The sequence below is a fragment of the Thermobia domestica genome, chromosome 18 (assembly GCF_964235325.1).
Source record: "Thermobia domestica chromosome 18, izTheDome1.hap1.1, whole genome shotgun sequence".
NCBI classification, from domain to species: domain Eukaryota; kingdom Metazoa; phylum Arthropoda; class Insecta; order Zygentoma; family Lepismatidae; genus Thermobia; species Thermobia domestica.
In genome coordinates, this window is record NC_137471.1 from 70,009,591 (window position 1) to 70,034,453 (window position 24,863).

Genomic DNA, 24,863 nt, shown 5'->3' on the forward strand with positions numbered 1-24,863 from the left:
GTTAACGTTAAGGAATTTTTAAAATATCGTTCAAAATGTCTTGTGCTTCGCTTTAATTCCAAACTTTTCATATGTATTGGCAACAATGAATGTTACAGGGAGAAAGGAAGAGAGCGAGTTAGTTATTCCAATTACACAAAGTCGTTTATTTCTCCTAGTTATTTACTCCTGTCCTATTTCTACTCCATTTTCGTTATTTCTACTGGTTCTCTGTCAATATTCAATGCTTTAAGCGATGTATTTTCATTAGAGTGCAATATATGAAATGGGAAAATTCAAGATTAGAATTCAATTGTTTGCTATAAATTAATTATTGTTTAGTTGATAGTTTCAATGCGATTCAATTTACTGATTCATTTCTGTTTGTTTGTTTGTTTCAGCCACATGGGAGCAGAAGCATTTAAATGCACTTGTAGCAAACACTTCATCGGACCGTTATGTGAGAAGCCGAAAGATGACACAGGTAAGTTATTTCTGTACGCTAGAATCATTTGCTATCAAAATGTTTGCTGTTGCTGTCTAGAGTTTGTTCAATTCACATATTATAAAATGATTCTTGCCTGTGACGAGGATAGACTTTCTTAGGTTTCCCCTTTACAACTAAAGTATAATGTTTTTATTTACTTATAAATATTTTCACTCCTATCTGTTATAAGTACTAAGTTCGTTACTATTAGGAATGTGTTTGTTGCTGTTAGGAGAACACAATCTGGAGGTCAATAGTGTATTAATTTACACACAAGGGCTGTTTATTTAATTCCAAGTGTGTTTCTCAAAAGTATTGCAGCCTGGAATCCTCACGGTAATTTTGACATCTGATAGTGTCATTAGGGTGTAATCATTACCTCAGCCCCGGTAGTGTTCAGTTATACGTGAACACGTATGGTGTGTTGTGTGATCTGTGTTGGATTCTAAAATAGATGAGCGAAAGGAATAGTAAATCTTTGTTAAATTTTGTCCTAAACGTACTAAAAGGACTACAAGGACTGAAGAATGTTGGAAATAACGTTAAGTGATACATCAGTAAGTAGCCTAAAATCTTTCAGTGGTTTACACATTTTCAAGCTAGAAAAATGTCCATGGAGAATGACTCCCGTCCTAATTACCCGCCCGTTCGTGAGTCGGAATCAAAACAAAATTACTGAATTCACTGCACTTATGAGATTCGATCGTCGAGTAACTATCCATGAAATTGTCGGGAATTAAATATGTTCATCTGTTTATGTCATCAAAGTTTACACATGGAGCTAAATATGCAGAGTGTATTGGCAAAAATTCCTGCCAAGGATTCTCATAAGGACCAAAAGAACACTTGTATCGGTAGCAAACAGCAGCCAATTATCTTACACTCCTAGCCAGCATCATCACAGCGTTTATAGGTGTAGAGTACGACCATGATTGTTATCCTAATGGAAGTCACCTGGCTCCCAGAGATCCTCCCCAAAAAAGACCAAATAAGTCCAATACAGGGTGAAAGTGCTACCAGTTTTGTTTATTATTTGCTCGAGATTGTGCATCACGAGTTTATTCTAAGTTTCTAAACTGTCAATGGGGAGTTATGCACAGCAGTATTGGAATATTTGTACGATTTTGTTCGTCGTAAACAGCCACATAAGTGGGCATCTGGATTTTCACTATGGCAATGTTCCTCAGGAATGATATCGAACGTTTTGGCCAAAAATATGCCGTATTTGGTTATCCTACTGTTCATCAGATCTAGAACCATGTGACCATTTTCTGTTCCGACAGAGATACATTTTAACATGAAAATGATATGATACTATTCAGGATATCTATGATAATACGACAAAAGGAAGTCGAGCGCGTTCAATAATAGACGTCCCAGGACTGTTATCAGCGATAGCGCGAAACGTTGCAATCCATCTATGGTAGAGTGTTGGCCTGTTGTGGAAGGGATCCCTGGTTCGATCCCAGATACTTGAGTTTGTGGTGGACGTCAATGTGTCTATGAGTGGGTTTTTCATAGGTTCTCCATTCTTCTCCCATGTTCTCATTCCACCAGTTGTTCCATTATCGTTCACTTTCATTAATGATAATTCAATAAACCTACGCGTCTCCTTTACCCTAATGGGCATAATCCTGAGATACAAAACAAGAAATTTTATTTCATTTCTAGCACTACCTCGAGAATTTTTTTTTTTTACTTATACATATTTATATGCATTGCCAGCTACCGCCCGTCATGTATAAAGGATAATGTCCGTTGCTGAGCACACTGTGTGTTAAATGTTGAAAGAAAGAGGTGGCATGGAATGTTAAGTACCATCTCAGCATTTACGTAATGGCAGTGGCGTATTTACGATTTTGTTTCGGGAGGAGCTTTGCTAACTTTCCGGGGGGCTTTGCCTGAAAATGTGAAAATTCTGCAAGATATTTAATATACTTTACTATAGTAAGTAGGATTTAGGGGGGGCTTAAGCCCGGAAGCCCCCCTAAATACGCCACTTCGTAATGGGAATGAAGAAAAAACCTCATTCAGGATGTCTGACCTGAAGAACAACTTTTCGGCTAGGCCACACCGCGAATCGAACCCCGGACTCTCGCATCAAAGACCAGTCCGAGAATTAAATGAACTGTCATTGCATAAAGTACATAAAAAAATGAACAACCCGTTCTAACAGAATAAAAAGAAACATCAATTATTATTGGCAAAAAGCCACATTTAAGCCCGCCGTGCATGAAAATGTTGGTAATAAACAAACAAAAAAAAAAGAATAATTATTGTGGAAATTATTATTAGAATGTTGCGTAAATCAAGAAACCTGTAAAATATGGTGCATATACCCCTTTTAGCCCCTTATCCTAGAATGATTTCAATCTTAAGCAGTTAGAATGTTTAGAAATACACAACGAAAATATATGGCACATTACGTCAAAATTGTATAAATTTTAGAAAAGTTGCAGTGGTAAGTACTATATTATTTTACTATTTCAAATTATGTTTGCGCGTGCCAATTCAAACACGGAATTATTTTTACTCTCTATCAAAGTTGCAGATCCTGGGGCGGCCGGACCTCCCAAAGCTCATGTGAGCCCCCGCATTGTATTCATAAATATACAGTATTTGGCATAATTTGAAATCAATTTATCTTAAAATCCTCATATATGCCTTCTGCAACGAAACATACCCTTTATTACCCTCTCGTTCTTGAGACGTTTAACTTCAAACATTAGCCTTATCATTTCCAAGCTCGGAGGAATATATATTATCAAATTTCACTGAAATTATATTAATTTTGCGAAAGTTATCGTTGATCATTGAATGGACAGTCACACAAAAACTAAATTAGAATATTTCAGTTTTATGTCCCACAGTTATGCCCTGTAGAAAATGAAATCTATCAGTTTTACGTCCCACATTATGCCGGCTAGGCTAAAGGAGACTGTGATGATGAGAGATGAATGAAACTGTGGAATGAAGAAAGTGAGAGGAAACGGAAGAAGCCTGAGAAGGCTCACTCATACGGTGTTTGTCCACCACACAGTTCACTTAACGTGAGCGGAAATCGAACTAGGGTTTCCACGCACTAGAGATGAACGTTCTACCACTGAGCCATCGCGGCCCTTTATGGCGTGTAGACTACACGAGATTGATGACCTATGAAAGTGAATGATTATGAAGGATTTTTGTAAGGATGTGAGAGGAAACGGTAGTCCATTACAGAAAACTTAATGACCTGGGAAAGAAACAGACACCCCTTGAACCAGAGGTGAGTGTTTTATCACTGAGCCACGATGCAGACACACACAAAAAATACAACTTCAGCCAAATTATAGAAGCTTAATACCAGTAGGAATTGACAGTAGTTTGCCATGTGAGAGGAAATCATAAAGCGTACCCAGTATGATAAATGTTACCAGTATGATATGACAATGTTACAATAAGAAACTTTCCTGAAAAGATCGCATTATTAATGTGGGAATTATCGCAGGTGATCAGATGATACTACTTGCTAATGGCCTGCTATGTGGAAAAGTGACAGAAACAGTGAGGCAGAGGAATCAATAATGAATGATCTTAGATTACTCGATAAGGTAAATGATCTTAGATCATTTGGAAACAAATGCGGAAAATATTCTCTTTATCAATTCTACAAAAGCAAGAAGCCGAGACCAACCAAAAACGGTGGATCTCAAGTTAATACTACCCAATTTATCAACGTATCTATTCATGTGCGATCTTTACCCCGCAGCATAATTTTGCACATTCAGACATCGTTAAGATTATGGTATATAGCTGGGTCAGGCAGGAAAGAGGAGGAAGTAACAGAAGCCATTTTTCTGAATTTAAATATGCAAACCTTGGGGGCTGAAAGTTATGCATGGTCCATTAAATTAAATCCGTATGTTAGCAATCAGAAATAAATCGCGAGGAGACAGTTATTGTAATAAATTTCAGTGACCACTTTTTGTGGAATGTGGTGGGCCAAGTTTTCCCCCAGCAATTAATTTACGAATGAACAAACGAATTTATATATGTATATATATATATGTGCACTATGCATAGATGCTAACTACTACTTCTGCAAACTGCGCCATGCGCTGCGGATGGCATAGGAGAGAATCCCGCTTTTTAAAACTTGTTTTTTTTTTTCCTAAAGTGGCATGAGATTGGCTTAAAGGTCGAGCGCCGTACGCACTGTTGATTTAGTGTTGTAGATAAACCATTGGTAAATTACTGTCTGCATTTTCCCACTCCGACTTTTCTACCACCACATGCATCCTTTTCCAGCAAATATTCATTTGAGAAAGCAAATTTGAAAGGAACACATTTGTTTCTCTTTCTTTCTTTCTCTCTTTCTTTTTCAACATTTGTTCAACATCACCAGGAGCACAGCATCTTTGCCTCTGTAATGTATGTCCTGTGAAAATGCCTAACGTAGATTATACACAATTCTTTGGAAAGCTACTTTTGTACAGTACCCATTTTCCGTTGTTAGAATTGTCATAGCACGTATATAGAATGTGTTAGCAAATCTCATTACATTTTGTTTTTAACACTTCCAACATAAACATACATTGCAATGAAAAAAGTGGAATTGTCTAACATTTAGTGATTTGAGTTCCTGTGTTTTTCGTCCTTACCATCACAAAGATTATGTTGATTCGAAGTGGCCCCGTGTAAAGCTGTTGCTAACACTCTCTCGCCTTTGATGCAAGCGGTCCTGGATTCGATTACCAGTGAGGACATTCGGTCGAAAAGGTGTAACAGTTTTTCAGGGGAATCATTCTGAGTGAGGCTTTTTCTCATCAACACCAGGCAAATACCTGGATGTACCATAAGTTACTTGTCTCAGCCAAGGTTTTCCAGACAGCAGGGAAAAATTTCAAAACTCTTTGGACTTCGAAAATTTGTAAATAAATAAATAAATTAAATTAAATTAAAAAAAATAACTTTTTACAATATTTTCAACGTTCAAAGTGTTTTGAAATTGTTTTCTGCTATTTCTTGAAAACTTTATCAAAATAGAAAACTTGATGGAAATTAATAATGTAAAAACAGAGCATATAACACAATGATTTATTCAATTTGTCAGATTACTTGTATATTTAATCTTGCTTTAGTTGGCATTAAAAAGTAGACAGAACTCAAGGCCAACAAGACAATGTTAGTGCAAAGTCAACTTCGACTTGTTTCTCCAAAGGTCAACTGTACTTAACACTAAGAATGCATAAGATCTGCTTATCTCTGAAAAAAAAATAAATTGATTGAATCGATGTTTAGGTTAGCTTCTAATTACTAAGGTAAGTTCAAAGCCACCATTACCAAGTATAAAAATAGAATCTTGGAAGTGGAGCTACTGAAGTATTAAATATAAGTTCGAAGATGAATCTTGCTAATTTTTATCGATATACTATATATATGTGCAAGTGATAAAGGGCTATGGTGTAGCGAAAAAGGAAAGTGAGATTTTATTAATGAAAATAATTATAATTATATAATCACTGTTGAGTGTTGTGATTGTTTTTCTACTACGTTATTTTTTATAGTATTTTAATAAATAAGCATAGTGTCGTTTAATCCAGTGTGTTTTTGTTGTATGTATGAATAATGCTTGTGTGCATTGTGGTCTGAATGACCGTCGGATTGTATGTGAGGTTTACGAGACGAGACATCCGAACCTCTCGGTGGCTAATGCTCATCTCGTTATTGAGACCGGCGGGCAATTTGGGAACGATTCTGAAATCCCTTTTTGGAGATGTCCTTCAACGTCTTACCCAGGTAAGTCCAGGTCTCCTGAAAATGCTCATTGGCAGGACAACAAAGGGTAGACCCCGGAAAGCGGTTATAAGGAAATTTTGAATGACGAAGTATTATGATTATTCGCGATATATTTGTAATAAACCATATAATCATTTTCTACCAGGTGTTTTGCGTGATTCCATTGTAGACAGGCTGTATGACCTCATAATTTTAAGATGGCCGCCAGAATAGATACTAATATCTTTTTTCGTCTGTAACTCGTTTATGGTTAATTCTATGCAAATTTTGTATATAACATTTTTAGTTAGAATGGAAAAAGAAAGAAAAATTGTTATTATAATTTTTTGATATATCTTACCGTTTCAGAGATATAGTCATAGTTTTAAGTTTTCTTAGTTGTTTTTATTCAAGTTAAATTTATGCTCTTTTTTTCTGGAAAACAAATGCCTGTTGAGTACAGAATTACAGACTCTACCAATATCCAAAGATTGCCAAACTTGATCTCTCTTGCCTCATTCAAAAACTAAGGATGCACTAACATCATATCTCACAAATGAAGCCATATTGCATGTACAAAAGATTAAACAAATATTGATAGTTGGACAATGAGGGTAAGTCATCAGATGGAAATGATATTAGAGAACATCAAAACACACAAGAAGAAGCTGATACCAAAATTATTCTATGTTCATTGTACATCCCACGTCACACTATTACCATACACATATATTCACAGGTAGAGACGTTTTCATTCTTTCATTGTGGCGGTCGAAACATCTTCCGAAATACTCTGTTTGTCACCGGATTTGGTGCTAATAAACTATTGATTGATATCAATCTCGTTTATTCCAGTATAGGACCGACAAAAGTTAGGCACTGTAAGCTCTTATGCATGTTCTTCACATTACTGAGTCCTTCAAGAATAAAGACAAACTATCATTTTGGAAAGCTTTCCAGACAGTAGAATAAGAAGTTCTTCAGGCTTTGGCATTACTTGGATCTCTAGAAGAATTTAAACTAGAACATGAACAACTTGTCGAGAAATTCATTTGCCAATGTTACTCGCCAGGAAAAGAAATATCAGACATAGGTGAGTTGCGCTGGTGGATTTTTCAAGGAAAGATGTGCAAAGTGAAAATTTACCTTCAAAAATCCACCCTGACACAACATATTCTAAGAGTACATTACCAAGTGTTGGAGTGATCCATCCTGATAAACAACACCCAAACTTTCCAGAATCATCACAGTTTGAATAGGAGAAATCTGGAGACAAGTATTCTCCTATGATTAGTACGATGCTATGTGCACTAGAATGGTTACAGAAACTAGTACGTTGTGTCTGTGGGAAAGGACATTGTGTTGTAAATTGTATGTGTAAAACACTGACTTTACCCTGAACATAAATGTGTAAGTGTGGTGGCGATGAAGAGATCTGCGATAACAGTGATTTTGCAGACATTGATAAAGAATCCTTTGGACTTGGAGGATGACCTGTGAAGTTTCCTTTACATATTATTTTTACGTGTTAATTATAAAATAGAAAATAATATATGCTCATATGTTAAAAGGTCTATAGTTGAAACATGAAACATGTAGACATTTCCTATCTTCTTAGAATATTACATGCAAAGACAACCACTAGTAAGTAATAAATAACCCAGGAAGTAATTTTCAGTGTTGTCATTGATAAAGGTCATCTCCACCCAGTGCATTGTTGACTCCCTACTTTCTTGACTGGTGAGTACCAGAGTTGATATGGGTATGTAGAGAATCAGTAAGCTCTGTAGGTCACGAATACGTTGGTTTCTGTGTCGCAAAGTGAGATGTGTTTGAACAGGACTCGAAAAACAGATCGACTGTCCCGACAGTGTAGTCACTTCCCATGTCACCGTGCGCCACTGAAGAGGCTCCCGGTGGAGATCTTTGGATCTATCTTCATCTCTTGACTACGTTGCATCATTCTATGGCAGCATACTACCCATGAAACCACAGAGATCTAGCAGGTTCTTGACAAGTGACGAGAACCAACCCAGAAGCATAGATTGTTTAATTGTGGAGCGGATATCTCCGCTGATCGACGGGGCCACTCACGCGTTGTTGGTATGGGGATAACTGGAAGACAGGCTAGTTTCCAAATATGCAAATCTTGGTGTCACATTTAAAAATTGTTCCAATGTCAGAGCTCAAAACTTCCAATCACTGCTGATCGCTCTCTGCTATTTCGAGTCATGCGTCAGCTGAGTTTGGTTTGGTTCCAGTTGAAACCCATTCTTTTGCTTAGGTGTAATATCCTGCAAGCCTGTAGCTAGGAATGTGTTATGGGGGAGGAGCGGTTCTGTTTCTTACCTGACACATACACGCAAAACAAGCTCAGCTGACACATAGGTCGAAATAGCAGAGAGCAATCAGCAGTGTCTGACTGTTTACTGCACTGGCACTGGAACAACTTGAAATGCGATATTGGGCTTTGCATATTCGAACACTAGCATGTCTTCCCGTTGTCGCCATACCCAGAATACCTGAAGGACTCGTTAGTTACCGGACATACGCGCCCCCACAAGTAAACAATCCTTGCTTTTGGGCCGGTTCTCGTCACTTCTTGTGAGAATATTGCTGGATCTCTGTGGTTTCGTGGGTAGTGTGCGGCATATAATTACGCAATAGAGTTAGTGCGGTGAGAACATACCCAAAGATTTTCACCGGAAGCCTCTCCAGTGGCGCACGATGACCAGAAAATTGACTACAACATTGTGGGGAACGTCGATCGGTTTTTTGACTCTTGTTAAAACACACTTCACTTTGCAACTTCGAAACCAACGTATTCGTGACCTACAGAGCCAACCAGCATTCTACATACCCAAATCAACCCTGGTACTTACCGGTCAAGAAAATAGGGAGTCACTGAAGATGCCTTTTGCAGTGGCACAAGAATATTCGCCCTCCAAAATATAGGTTAATACAACGAGTACAATGATCCGAACGGTGTTTACGAGGGAGGGTGGTGGGGGATGTGACATGTCAAAATAATCGAAAACTCCAAGTTGAATCCATATATGTTGTGGTCGCTGAGGTGTATAATGACACTCCTGATGCTGTTAACTCCAAGCTTAATTTTTAAATCATATATTTTGAAATCTTATAGAAGTCTTGTATTTGCCGTGCGAAGACCGATTGGTTTATATATGTATATATCGCATTGTGGGGGGAGGAGAATTGCAAATTTAACAAAAATCGCTGTAACTGTTTTATTGTAGCAACTACTGTAAGCGGATTTCTCCTTCAATCTGACTCAAGTTCTGGGAACCACAACTAAATACTCATACAAGGTCATTCTAAAAATGTGGTGTCAATCGATTCAAATAAGGGCGGAGAAATAGCCCTGATAAGAGATTGATAGCCGTTGAAAAAATACAAAAAATTAAAACACCCTGTATATATCAATCGATCGGTTTCAAAATTTGTAGGTCAAAACAACCTTAAATTTGTAGTGTCTTAAAAGGCTACCCACCAAATTTGGTGTAACTCGGTTGAACAAGGGCTGAGAAAAGCCCAAAATGGGGGCGGAAAGCTCTTCAAAAATTCTCAATTGTCACAAATTATCCTTTCAAATTTTCAACCTCGTTGTACTTACTTATGAAACGAGTTGCATAACATCACTAGCACTCAAACCACTAATACCTTTCCTTTTCTACAAATAATGGAATGTACCTCCTCCTGTAGCCTTGGCCGAAAGTTTTATATGAATGAAAACTGAGGAAACTTGAAGCTATATCTTAGAAACGGTAAGAGATATCAAAAAATTATAACCATTTTTCTTCTGAACTAAAAATGTTATATACAAAATTTGCATAGAATTAACCATAAACGAGTTACAGACGAAAAAAAGATGTTAATATATATTCTGGCGGCCATCTTGAAATTTGTGTCATACAGCCCGTCTGCAATGGAATCGGACCAAACATCTAGTAGCACATGATTATATGTTTCATTACAAATACATAGTGATTAGTCTCAATCAGTGTTGTCAGGTCCCCAGCTCTAAAAGTCGCTACTGTGCCGTCAAAATTCCGTCACGCTCCGCTACTCGTTTTGAAATTCCTCTATTTTCCGCTACACTATAAAATTAAACTTTAATGGTAAAATAATCGCTGCTAACAAAACTGCAAAATATTTCTTTTGCCCCTACTGGAATGTAATCCAGGACCTCTTGCTTACAAGGCGACGAGTTTATCAGGACATTATAGGATTAGCCCTTAGTAATCAGAAATATGAAAACTTTTTAGGATTGGCCCTTAGTAATCAATGAGATATGGTGAAATTTTAGGAGTGGCGGTAACATTCTAAAATTTCTATGACGGGGAATAATTATTAAAATTTTTATTATGGGAAATGTTTATTAGATTTAATCTAAGTACAATCTTTAATTTTTATATATAAGATATAAATGCAGCAAAAGACAGCTCTTAAACATGGCTACGAACCTGTTATCAATACACTTGTCAGCATATAATCTTATGTTAAGAAACACATTTCTTGAAAACAAACATTAGTACTTTTTTCTCAAATACATGTGCACTTTTGGAAAATTATTTTTTGGAGTTAACTGTAAATAACACAGGTCGACAGATATGGTAAGGCACTTATCCAGATAGAGGCGGAATTTGGGGGTGGCCAATGGGGCTACGTCCCAGGCTCCAAGTTTACAGGGGCCACGCATTCTGAGCATGTTTCTTCAAACAAGTAGATACAAAAGCACTGCGCGATTTTCACCAGTACTCTGGCCCCATGGAGTAATTATTGGCACTAGGTCCAGTGCGCAGCGTTAGGCTCTCTATCCAGGAATTTTATTGTGAGTGATCTCTGCTATTTTTTTCCAATTAGAGTCTAAATTCAGCATGAATTTAAATTATATGGGACTTGTACCGATTATGGCCCAGGTCCCTAATATGGCCCAACCACCATATCTCTGCAGATTTACGTTGGTGCTACTAGATGACAATATAAACTATGTCCTCATGAAACGCGTATACATATTTGCGCGGCTCAGAGGACATAGTTTATATTGTCATCTAGTAGCACCAACGTAAATCTGCAGAGATATGGTGGTTGGGCCATATTAGGGACCCGGGCCATAATCGGTACAAGTACCATATATTAAGTCTGTAAAATAATCATGAAGTTATATCAAATTTATATAGAAGTTGAAATTCTGGTTTATCTCTCGTCCTCGTATCCCCACTCCTGCGTACGTACCTGTTGAGACAGTGCTTAACATTACTTCAAAGTTATAACATTTTACTTAAATAACATTTGGTTTAAATTAGCAAACTCTAAAGAACTTTAGATTATATGGCTTCTCGTAGATGTTGGCTGCCAGTTACATTAACAAAAGATGTACCTTATAACTCAATTGCAATTCCTATTTTAAATGAAGTCAGCAACAGCAGGCATGGACACTTGTGCAATTCTCCTCTTCTCCTACATACAGGGTTCTCGAAAACGGGGCAATCCCGTTTTTTTATTGAAATTTGTGAATTTTCCCTTGAGGAAACTATATTAAGCATTTTACAAAGAAATGTTTTGTAACCTATTTTTTTTCCACTTTTTTCAAGCTATGGGGGGAAATTGGGAGTTTTAAGATAGATTTTCAAAAGTCGCTACATTTTCCGTATTTTTCGTCCGTCGCCGCTTTGTCGGCAGTGCAACGAAAGGTCGCTACGCGTAGCGAAATTCTGCTACGGTTGGCAACACTGGATTTCTTCACTGAAAATACCACGGACTAGAAAATATTTTCTCATGTCCCTGCATTATTAATAAAATTAAACTGACCGACCAGTTTTCACAGACATAAAATACAACATTTGAGTGTTGAAAATATTTGCTTCTGAAACCAGAACTAATTATTGTTAATATTTTCTAATATGAATGAGGTTTCTTTCAAATAGCTGTAAAATATAATTCTGCTGTTAATGTATTTGACATAGCTGAACAATTCAGAAAACAAAAATTATTAATTATGTAAACGTATGTAAAGAGTTCCTAGAAAAAATTTCACTAAAATATCGCAATACTTATACCAGTGGTTCTCTCCTATATTGCCATCTATGGAAGAAGATTTTGGAGAAAAAACCCATCTAGTCCAAAAAGTGAAAGTATAAAGGAGATAGATAGCTTCACAAGGGTTTTTCGTCATCCGATTTTCTTCAAACTTGGCACATATATAGGGGGTCTACTAAACCGAAAATAAATTTACATGTATTTTTTGTTTCTTTCGGAAAATAAATTGAGGGGGGCAAAGGGCCCCTTTTCAAAAAGAGATTCCCTTGAATAAAAGGGTCATATTAGAGAAACGAAACTGCCGATGCGAAGATGACTTTAGAGTAGGAAATACAGGTTTTGTCGTTTTGGCGAGAAAAGGGTTGTAGGAGCAATGGCTCCCTTCGAAATGATAAAGGACTCCGCACAATCCTCATGGAAATTTGATTTCGGTGGAATTACTTGAAACCATGATATGTTGTAAATATGGTGTTGCTGAGAAAAAGTTTCAATAGGCAACCACAAATCAACGACCGCTTGGCCACTACAGGACCACTTTTCTAAAAACAGCTGAAGATAAGGACATTCTTGATTTCAGTAAACATGACTGAAACCGTGATATGTTGTAGATATTGTGATTCTGAGAAAAAGTCTTAATGGGCATTACCACCAATCACTGATCGTTTGGCCACTACAGGGTCACTTTTTTGAAAACAGCCAAAGATAACAACACTCTAGATTTCGATAAAAATAACCGAAACTATGATATTTTGTAGATGTTGTGATCATTGAGAAAAAGTCTCAATAACTACAATCACTGACCGTTTGGCCACTACAGGGTTGCTTTTTCGGGAAACAGAAGGTAACGGTATTCTGGATTTCGGTGGAATTGCTTGAAACTATGGTATGTTGTAGATATTGTGACCCTGAGGAAAACTCTTAATGGGCACAACTGCGAGTTATTGACCGTTTGGCCACTTTTTTGAAAGCAAAGAAAGATAGTGATATTCTGGATTTCGGTCAAAATTACAGAAACCGTGATATGTTATGGATATTGTCATCCTGAGAAAAAGTCTTAATGGATACAACCACCAATCGCTAATCGTTAGGTCACTACAGGGCGACTTTCTTGATAACAGACGAGTATAACGATGTTCTGGATTTCGGTAAGAATGAGTAAAACTAAGATGTATTGAAGATCTTCTCATCATGAGAAAAAGTTTTAATGGACATAACTATCGAATTATGACCTTTGGCCACTACAGGTCCATATTTGTTTGAAACTGGCGAGTATAAAGATACTTTTCATTTCGATGTAAATGAATGGAACTGTGATATGTTGTAGATGTCGTGCAGGGGCGGATCCAGAACGGATTTCTGAGGAGGGCGGTGGATTGTAACACTGCTACTTAGAGCGAATTTTAAGAGCTCCACACTCTGGGATGGGTTTTATTTATATATAAAATAAGAAAATTTCCTCTTCTGGGAGGAGCAATCACCCCGATCGTCCCTGGATCCGCCCCTGATGTCCTGATCCTGAGAAAAATTGTCTAGAGCTTTCCAGGGTTTACCTTTGTCCCGCAAGATGAACATCTTAATGTTGTCTATGCTTAAATGATCTTAACCGGTACTCTCCCCATCCCATTCCCGGGTTGTCGGATACTACTTTTCATAGGGTTTCATACAATTCTACCAAAATTCCAGAGTATCCTTAATTCTGTTGTTTTAAAAAAATGTGGCCCTGTAGTTGTTAAATGGTCACTGAATGGTGGTTGTGTTCATTGTCGTTTTTCTCATGATGACAACTACAACATATCACGGTTTCAAGAAATTCCACCGAAATCCAGAATACCGTTATTTTCTGTTCTTTTAAAAAAACACACAGTGGCCCTGCAGTAGCCAAACCGTCATTAATTGGTAGCTGCGCCTGTTGAGGCTTTTTTTCAGGATTACAATATCTAGAACATATAACGGTTTGAAGCAATTCCACCGAAATCCAGAATACCATTACCATCAGCTCTTTTAGAAAAGTGATCCTGTAGTGGCCAAACGGTCAGTGTTGGATGGTTATGCAAATTGACACTTTCTCTCACGATTACAATATCTACAACATTTCACGGTTTCAAGCAATTCCACGGAAATCCAGAATAACGTTACCTTCTGTTGTTTTCAAAATGTAGCCCTGTAGTGACCCAACTCTCAGTGATTGTTGTGGTTATTGATGGTTGTGATTACTGAGACTTTTTCTCAGGATCACAACATCTACAACATGTCACGGTTTCAGTCATTTTCATCGAAATGCAGAATATCACTGTCTTGGGCTGTTTTCAAAAAGTGGCCCTGTAGTGGCCAAACAGTCGTCAGAGATTTGTGGTTGTGCCCATTGAAACTTTTTCTCAGGAAAACCATATCTACAACATATCATTGCTTCAAGCAATTCCACCGAAATCCAATTTCCGTGAGGATTGTGCGGGGTCCTTTGTCATTTCGATAGGGCATTTGTCATTGCACCTCCAACCCTTTTCTCGCAGAAACGACAAAACCCGTATGTCCTACTTTGAAGTCATCTTTGCATAGGCTGACTTTCGTTTCTTTAATGTGGTCCTTTTAATCAGGGGGCCCCTTTTTTGAAAAGGGGCCCTTTGCCTCCTCAACCTATTTTCCGAAAGAAACAAAACTACGTGTTGATTTATTGTATGTCTAGTTTATATGTGTCAAGTTTGAAGAAAATCGGATGAGGAGAAACCCTTGTGAAGCTATCTCCTTTACACTTTCACTTTTTGGATTTGACGGCTTCTTGCCCCAAAGTCTTCAATTAATGTACCAGTTTAAACTGTCAGTTAGTTGGAAGCAATCATTTGAATCAGATCACGGTGCGTTGATTTCGCATACTTCTGCATGATAATGCTCATGTCCAGTTGATTTTTTCTTGCTTATACATATCAACTCGATCAAAACACTGAGAAATATAGTAACTGTATTGCATAATAAATGTTCTATGTTCAGTTTTAAATTTACTGCGTTCCTAATGTATGCAGTCGGTATTTAATGTTCACTTGTGAAATACCTAATGAGTCTTTGTCCTAATTGAGTAAATTTGGTGGGCTTTTGTCCTACCTTTGGAAAGTTAGAGTGGTCTTTTGTCCTACTCTTAATGAAATACACTCCACAGAATAAACTTTGCAATTCTGAATGCTTGCTTGGTTTCAGAAAAGTCTGGTAAAATATGCTTTTTAAATATTTTTATTTAATTCATTTTAGGAATTTGGGGATTCTCGTATCTCCGTTTGAAAGAAACGAATTTCTTAACCAATTATATAATTAATTCTAAGAATAAAACAGGTTATATTATGTAATTCACGTATAACTGCAGAACAGATAATTATAATAATAATTTTTATAGTACAAATATAGTTGTTACCGTGGGAATTAGCTACATTTATAACATTATTGCCAACTAGTTACTGCATCATCATAATTTCGTGTAGTGGTGGCGAGTATCAGAACTAAGGCAAGTGAATGAAAACGGCACAAGACCTAAACGACACAAGTCCTAAACGGCATAAGACTTAAAAATCATTTCGTGGCGCTAGACTTAAACGGCACTAGTCCTAAACGGCACAAGACCTAAAATTTGGTTCTAGTGCCTATATTTTAGGATTTATGGCGTTTAGGTTTTGTACCGTTCAGGACTTATGAATCTTACCCATGTACAGGAAATATGGGTATACATTTCTTTAAAAATCAACACATCCTTTCGATCGACTCTAACGTGAAAGGGGCGGTAGCAAAGACCAGAGATAATCCTTGCACCTAAAACTAAGATATTTTACATTCTGAAATAGTAAATTTGGCCAACAAAAGGGGTTGAGGAAGATTTCCTTCTAAAGGAAAGGAACCTTCACATCATTATTGAACCCATATTAAAATTTTGGAAGCTACGGCAAATAAAAAAGTAAATAGGAGTCCCTGTTAAGATTTACTCATACATTTTAAAAGTTGAGTTAACTACTACAAAAACCACGTATACCGCCATGTTCTGTATATTACACTAATATTACAGAAAAACGAAAAAAAGCTATGTCATGAACAGGTTATCGGATCTATCTCTGTAGTGAACAGAGAAAGTGAAAGTCTTGAACGGTTTTCGAATCTCCAAATCTTAGATTAAATAGCTCCCGAAACTAGAAAACAAATTCACTATCACCTTAAACCTGTCCTGAGATGGTTTTCCTTTCAAACATGACACCAGATTCCATATTTCATATCATCGTATTCATCTTTTGGATAAAATCTAATAATTCAGAACTCCACTTTGCTCCAATGTCAATTATCTCATAATTTAGACTATTCTTACCTTGTCTATAGTAGCTTTTTCCTGAAATATTGATCAAATTTTCACAGCTTACGATGTGGGAGGTGTTAACTTGATGACCGTTCTCGTAATAAAGGTGCCCTGGAGACGCGCCAGAGCACTAAGGTTGCATCTTATTTCCAATCACGATGCAGAAGTTTCGCGCGGCGGCATTACAAAACGAATAGAAAATTGTCAAAACTGGATAAAACCAGATTCTGGCAGGTATGGGTATCTCATCGGGCTGAAGATGGTCTCAAGTATCTTACCTAATTTAAGATTGGTAGAAAATTCTGAAGAAATTCTATTTAGGTGCTAAAATATGAATTACATTGAAATTACATTATATGCTCTATAATTATCCAAATGAGATGCCCATACACGAGAAAACCATGAAGAAAAATAATGTATAATGTATAAATAAAAGAAATTATTTCCCGAAACTCTACAAACTTAGTTATTCTAAAACTTTCAAACTATTTTTACTTTGATAACGATGAAACGCGTTTGAGATGTAAACTGGAGAAATTTATACAGTAAAATCCGATTATGCGTTTTGTTATTATACAGTGGGGTTTAAAATGATTGGGACAGGGACTAGGGTTTAAAAAATTTGAGTACTTCATACACTGTAACTATAGAGGGTTACATATTTTTACGCATGTAGTTTGAGTTAGTTCAAGTGTTTGTATGTCTTCTCCTTGGGTGATGATGGCTCTACACTGCTTTTATGTGCATTATATATATATATATATATATATATATATATATATATATATATATATATATATATATATATATATATATATATAAAACTATGCGTAGAGATGATAATACTGAGATTTTCTTTAAGAATTTGCTGTGAAGCTTTTAGAGTAGTGGTTGTTTTACTGGTGCTCTGATCATCATAAGGATGAAGGCTACTCACTTGATGGAATTCTGGACTGTGTTATGAATGGTGTCTTGGATGAGGATTTCTATTGCCTTCGTTCCTCCGACTTCCTCTTCTCTGATTGGCTTTCATTCATCTTCTGTTTGTGCTTCCAAGAGACAAGTGGACATCTGTTTCCGGTCCTTATAAGAGCTGGAGATTGTGGTATGATCTTGTTTCGTCTCTAAACTGAAGATATTGGGTAAGATTTGTATGAGTTGTATTCGTTCTGTGTTGGTCGTCCAGAGCGATTGTTGTGGACAGTCCGATGATCGATAATTTTTCACGTAGCGCAAAGTGTAGGTTTGATGGGCATATTGCATTGGTAGTCATTACTTTCTCCGCGTCTATAGCAAATCTTCCTGTTAGAACATACGTGACTAGGGTGATCATATTGATAGCATGTCCAAAATGGTCGTGGTCTTCCGGTTGTTCTTGATGCTTCTACTGTGAGTTGATTCTGGAAAAATTGGATGCCATTCTGGATAAGAGTGTTGATATGTTCGGGGCTTTTGGAGAATAGCCATGGTGCCTTGACTGCGGGTGATATTATCGAAGTCAATGTTGACTTCATTCTTAAGTGGCTGCACGGATCCACACCTTTAGTGATGCAGGTGTATCTTATGTGTGTCTTCTTGATTTGAGTGTTAATTGTTGGGTTAGGAGCAGGTTAGAGTTCTATTTTGTTGGTTACTGGTTGTTCTTTTGCTCGTCTACGTCTGTGTTCTTCTTTGTTGAGTGCTTAGATGCTTGAGTTCCTCGGCTTCAGTGTTCTTTGATGGCTGCTTCATGTTATTGGGTTCTACTGGTTCATGGTTCTTTTTCGTTTGTGTGTGAATGTTGTCTGCTTGAGCGTCTTTGGTGTTCTTCTTCGTTGTGGCTTTGCGAATATGCTGTGTCGCTGCGTGTTCACTTGCTTGATGAGAGACGTATTCTACTAATATGTTCGTTTGTTTCACTGGTTGGTAAGACCAGCAGTAAGAGGAACCAGAAAAAAAATCTTTTTGTGGGTAGGCGAGCTGGAAATGACTGGCGTGTGCCTCATCCATGAAGGTAAGCTTCAAAAAGGAGAGTCCTCGTTCGTTTTTGTAGCTGGAGATCTCCTTCTATTGTGTTTTTCTTCCCATCCTGTCGGAAACGTCTTTCAGTATGGCTTTCACTTATTCAATGGTGTAGCTTTCTTTTCTTGGGAATACTGTCCAGTATCTGAGACTACCATCCGCCTGCGACGATTTTTCATGAACTGGCGGAAGTGTTGTCGGTGAGGTTCTTTTCTTCTTGTATCGATTTCTACACATGGTGAATGGTTTTTTGTTTGTGAGTGGTTGATTATGATATTGGGCCTAGAAAAAGCCGGAATTGTGAGCAGGGATTGAGTGAGTGTGACTGGAGCTTCCAGTGGAATAGAAACATGCGTATTTTCCCCGCGAAAAGCTGTATGCCCAGGATGCCAGTGCAAATCTTAGTTATCCAGGGGATCTGCAGACCAGGACAATCTTTCACTTCTACTAGAAGTAACCAGTAGTGAGGGAAACGAGTTAAAATACAGCTTGCTTTGTATGATGGAGCAGATTGGCAAATGTGGAGGCAAAATGACGTAGTTGCAACTATGTCGCTTCTTCTGCACTTCTTCAGAAATTTTCTCTTCTCACCCTCTCACTGCCTCTAGTACGCTCGACTTTGCCTCTTGAAAAGGAAGGGTAACCCATAGATGTCATGTCCTTTCCAGAGTCAATATATATATATATTCTAAATTAATTTCACATAGAAAGAAGAACATAGTTGTTGGGATCTCTCTATCACCGTTCCATTCTAACTCAACCAGAGTCAAACGTAAACACGGAAATGAGAATATGCAACCTTTTATTTCAGAAACGAGTACTAAAAAATGAAAGAAAAATCTCCAATGTGTAAATTACGAACAGTGCCTGATTCATTCCCATGAGAAAATGAGCAGGCAGTAGGTAATAGTTTCTCTTTGGCTAGAGTAAAGTTTGAAAGAGTGATGTGATGTATGTAGATGGTAAACCGGCTTCAGTATATATATAGAGAGAGAGAGCAAGTGGTGAAGATTTTTACTGAGAATCATGGGTGATACAACACTAGGATTAACGGTGATGTAACGAAGTGTGTTAAGTTTCTGTGCCTTAGGGCGAGGTCAGTTAAGACAAGCTTTAGGAGCGCAGACAAAACAAAAGCTAAGGTGATGACTAAACTACGTGCAATATATATACGGATGACCATGATACATACAGTATATTCGATGCTCGGGATTATAGTCATCTGAATTCCTTTCTCATTTTCATATATTGCAAGGAGATGGTCCAGAGGAGGATAAACATAACGGAGGATAGCAGGAGTTTGATGTAAGAGTTCGGCGATGATTGAATGAGATGTAAGTGTGTGATGCGTAATGCAAATGATGAATGAGATGATGTAGATGATGAATGAGATGATACAAATGTTTCAATAGAAGAGGCATTGATGTATGATGATGTACTTCAGCTTTTGGGGTTCGTTGATAGATCGAATAGGAAATGCGTAATACATGGCGCTCTAATATTTGGAAGCGATCTTACAATAGTGTGGTAATTGAAGGGGCTGAAAGGGGATATTCCCAGGCACTTCTGAACACTTCCCCGGAACCACTTTCCCTTTGTGCTTTCTAAGAGGAACTTAGTAATAACATCAAACTTTCTTACTTATATTAGAAATAAACTAAGTGCTCAAACATTGTCAAACTTGTCATTCATCAATGTTAATGGTCCACTGTTAGACAACATCAAAGAAGACGAGATAGTTATTTCTTGGCTGAAGGATGGGCATCATTCAGCCACGGCTGATTTACTACGAAAAAATTCTGTAGGCCAACATGAAAGAACCTGATTTCAGATTTGTTTCAAGCTGACAATTTACGAGTTACGGAAAATGTATACTTGTTTTACTAATTGCTTATTTGTGTCATTCAACTTTGTAAATAATTTCTAAGAAGTGTCTCTTCTACCTCTTGTGTATAATACTGCTTTTTAAAACTAGAAGTAAACTACTTTGAATACTGTGAATTTCATAATAATTTCAATTATGCATATTTATAATTTAAATTTAACGTGGTGTTTTAATGATTACACAAATTACAATTATGAGCGTATTTTATGGAGACGCTCTCAAAGAGAGCATACGCTATGTACACTCAAAATTGTCCAAAATGATTATCGCATATCTATAACTGTCTTCTTCTAAGAATATAATTTGATAATGATTTTGCAGAGTACTTCTAATACTGATACTATGTGTATAATCGGGAAATGAATATTTGTGTAAATTTCTTAGGAAAAGGATTATAAATATGAAAATTAAAGTGAGTAAAACAAAATGTTGCTAAGTGGGCAAGAAAGTTTTATTTTAGTTTTATTGTTCTTTTTTACTGCTCTTTTGACATGAAATTTGTCACATACATGTCCTTGCCGATTATACACAAACTAACATTATAAGAAATACCGGGCAAATTCGTAATCAAATTATATGCCTACAACAACATATTTATAGACATGCGACAGTAATTTTGGACATGAGTGTACATTAGAAAAACTGATTTTTCAAGTCTTTTGTGAGAAAATACTGTGAACTGAAAAATAATTTTTCCATATTGTACTTACAAGGGATGTATGCAAATCGTGACAGCTAGATATTTATGAAAATTTGTACCTTGACTAACTGTGGATCGCTAATGATCGTGGTAATAGTCACTCGATGAGGAAATGCCTTGCTTACCCGCTACGTATAATATATAGGGTAACTTCGGCAAATAACGCCACCAATTCAACATATTGTTCTGGTGTTCAAGTGTTTTTATGTCTAGAACCGTGCAAATTATATGGAAGATGGAGTGAACCCTCCGCTATAATGCAATGAGGAAACAAAGATCCTACACATAAAATGTCGACCACAATGCACTGAGAATCGGAGTGAGTAAGATGGCGTTATTATCAGACGTGTCGGCAAATAACGCCACTTGCTTTACAACAACGGTGTTGGAATCGTAACGAAATACATTTTGAACACAACTAAACAATGTTCTTGGCAATGTGCTACCTGCTTTACTGGTACACAAAACCCATAGTCATCGTACATGTCGTTAACCGGTAATTCTTTTGATGATTGCGAACCTCTTAATATAACAGCTGCAGTCATATGGAGCACTACTCGTCGGAGCCAGACAACAATGCACAACCAGCGTCACAAAATGTTTAGAATCCACATTTAACAATGCTGTCAGAATCACATAATTCGTGAAACCAAATCTTGTATTCAATACATTGAATCCACGTTTTAAGACCCCTGAGATCAATTACTATTCAAATTCCCCACGGAGCATATCTCCAGCCTTCATCTTTCTAGAGGATGCTTCTTCTTTGTGCCGGTAGAAGTGAAAGGGCCAGCTCTAGCGAATAGGTCTAGTGTTACCAATACTCCTCTGGCAGTAAAAGAAATCCCCCTGGGATGAGATTTGCTCCTAGTTATTTTAGCTATGGGCAGAAGCTCGTGGATAGAGTGAGCACTCGGTGGTGTTGAAGAAGAGATGGAGGCTGGTCATATGCTTGGAGTTATTGGTGGTGGTTGCCATTGTTCTGAGACATCATTTGGGACAAAAGGGGACATCTGGTATAGCATTTTTGTTAAAAGGATGTCCTGTAGCGCTAAAGCCTGAAATTGTGTTCTGAGGTGTTGCTGAACGGAACCATGCCTGTGAAAACAGTTTAGGAAATTGTAGCTTCCCAAGTGTTCTTCCGGGATGCGTTCGTCGATAACTGTTAACTGCTTCAGAGCAGTACAGTTTTAACGATTTGAAGAAGCTCTTGTCGAACGGTTGAAGTTCATGGGTGCAATGTGCAGGCAAGCACAAGCAGTTTAATATACACATGGTTTCAGCAGCATTTAGAATGGTAATATCAAGATGACTGCGATGGCAATCTACAATAAGCAGTGCTCGGGCAGGGATCCGATGTCTGTTGAAATGTTCCAGAAAAGTACTGAGTTCTTCCTATGTAACATAGCCATTACGAGTCATTGCATAGGTGTTACCTGGAGGAAGATCACCAAATTATTTTTTCATACTTTCCCTTGTATAACACCATCGGAGGGATCTAATTTGAACCTGATACATTAGTCCACGCAATAACACTCACAGTTTCACCTTTTCCGCCATGTGTGACATTAAGTACTCGCTTGCTCCCTTTATGTGCCAAACTTTTTAGACTACTGTTGTACGTTAGTTATAGTCCTTCATTTAATCTGTATTGTAAATAATTTCAGGATTGTCACAAAAGATTCATGGCATCAAGTGAATTTCTCAATAGTGTATACAATTCGTTCACTATAGTTCTGTTGAAACGCATGAGTTTACCTTAGTTCAAATTCTCCGCCTTTCTGCACACGATATTCGAGTGTCTTGCCATGAAAGCAAAACTAGACTATTCCGGCTCTACCACTATAACAAAGAAAAACAAACTTTTAACACTAGTATTAGTTTCGATTAGCGATTAGATGGAGTGGCGTTATTTCCCAACGCAATAGTGCGTTATTTCCAGAAACAATAGATTTTGTTTTGGCCATTATTTCTATGCCAAGAATACCGGTCCTGCATATTTTATCTATATCATAATATTATACAAGTACGGCCCTATCAACGCATACCTTTAGTAATAGTAAAATCTTACTTTTACCCAAACAATTCGCCTACCTCGTTTGACGCACTAAAAATTTTGCGAGCTGTTTCCTCTGCTCCGCGGCTGTCACGTCAACATTTGTTAACTGGTTTCTTTTTACTGACGCCTGGCTGACTTCTAGTCTTTGTGTCTGCAAAGACAACAGGCATCACTGTTTATCACACTCTCACAAGCGGTCACCTTACAAACCACGTGTTCATGCTAGCACTGTGGAAAGCTTTAAATGGCGTTATTATCCGACTGGCGTTATTTGCCGAAGTTACCCTATACCAAGCAGTGACCCGGTGAGACTGTGCCGAGTTATACGCCAAAAACCCCAGAAAAAGACAGAAAATTAAAAATGTGTGCAGGTAAGCTGATACTTACGGGAACGGGACGCGTGATAAAGAACACGGCAGTAGTGTCACACAAACAATGTTGCCATCCCAATACAAATTTATAGTTTTTCACATAGAACGTATATCACTTTATAGCATTAAAACAATTGGCATAAAGCGTGAAAGAAAATAAGCAAAAGTTGGGTTATCATTGTTGTCAAATAAGGGAGATATGAGGCTCTAAAGTTGAGAAATTATGGGGTCTGTACAGAGAAATGAACAATGTTCAACAAGAAGAAGACCGGAGAAGAATCAAATGTATAGTAGAGAATAAACTACAGCATCCAGTGACAACGGGATTGATACAGGATTCACTCGAAAAGGGCATATAGTAGAGTGTCCGTATAAAGAAGAAGTTCCATGGGACATTATGCGGAAATATGAGCAAGTCTTCGTGTAGTGCAACAACTCCAATGGCGTTTGTGTGGAATCGATTACTCGAACCGTTCCTGAGAGCTATAAAACGAACTACCTTGGGGTTGCAACGCTGTAAAATCCTGCATGCCTTCCAAACCACAGAAACGAAGGCCTAGCGCTTGAAAAGAGTGCAGAAAAGCTCTGGCACAAAGGGTAACAAATATGTGACAAGAAAGTACGTCAGAATTGATTCGAAAAGATTAATGAACTGTGATAGGTGTCAGTCGAGAGTATAGGAAACGTATAGTTAGCATGTGAGGCAACGAAGGAGATAAAACACATTGCATTCAGATTGGCAGTAATATACTGATGCAAAATATTTTAATATAATACACCAATACGTACAACAGAAAATCTACATATAGTACGGCAAAATACGTACATTTCTCGCCGTAGCCACGAACTCGACATGACTTATCAAGCCCGTTAGTCACTGGATGCTGTGAATGCTGTGGTTTAATCCCTATTGTATATTTGGTCCTTCTGCAGTCTTGTTCTTGTTATACATTTTTTCGTTTCATTGTACGGACCCCATAATTTCTCAACTTTAGAGCCTCATATCCGCCTTACTTGGGAACAATGATAACCCATCTTTTGCTTATGTTCATTCACGTTTTATGCCAATTCTTTTAATGCCATAAAATCATCTACTTTCTATTTGAAAAACTATACGTTTATGATGGGATGGCAACTGCTTGCTTGATACTACTGCCGTGTTCTTGATCGCGTGTCTATCCCCCTGGTAGGTATTAGGTTATCTGCATACATTTTCGTTTTCTGCGTTTTCCCGGCGTTT

The 24,863-nt window shown here is 37.5% G+C and overlaps 1 protein-coding gene across 1 annotated transcript in view; it reads left to right on the top strand.

The window, feature by feature from the left end:
* The window catches only part of LOC145676060 (uncharacterized), a 1,660,834-nt gene that overhangs the window by 1,070,523 nt on the left and 565,448 nt on the right, over window positions 1-24,863 (top strand). Inside the window, exon 6 of the mRNA XM_081746923.1 lies at window positions 381-463. Within this exon, the coding sequence (XP_081603049.1) occupies window positions 381-463 (83 nt within the window). The remainder of the gene's footprint in view (window positions 1-380; window positions 464-24,863) is intronic.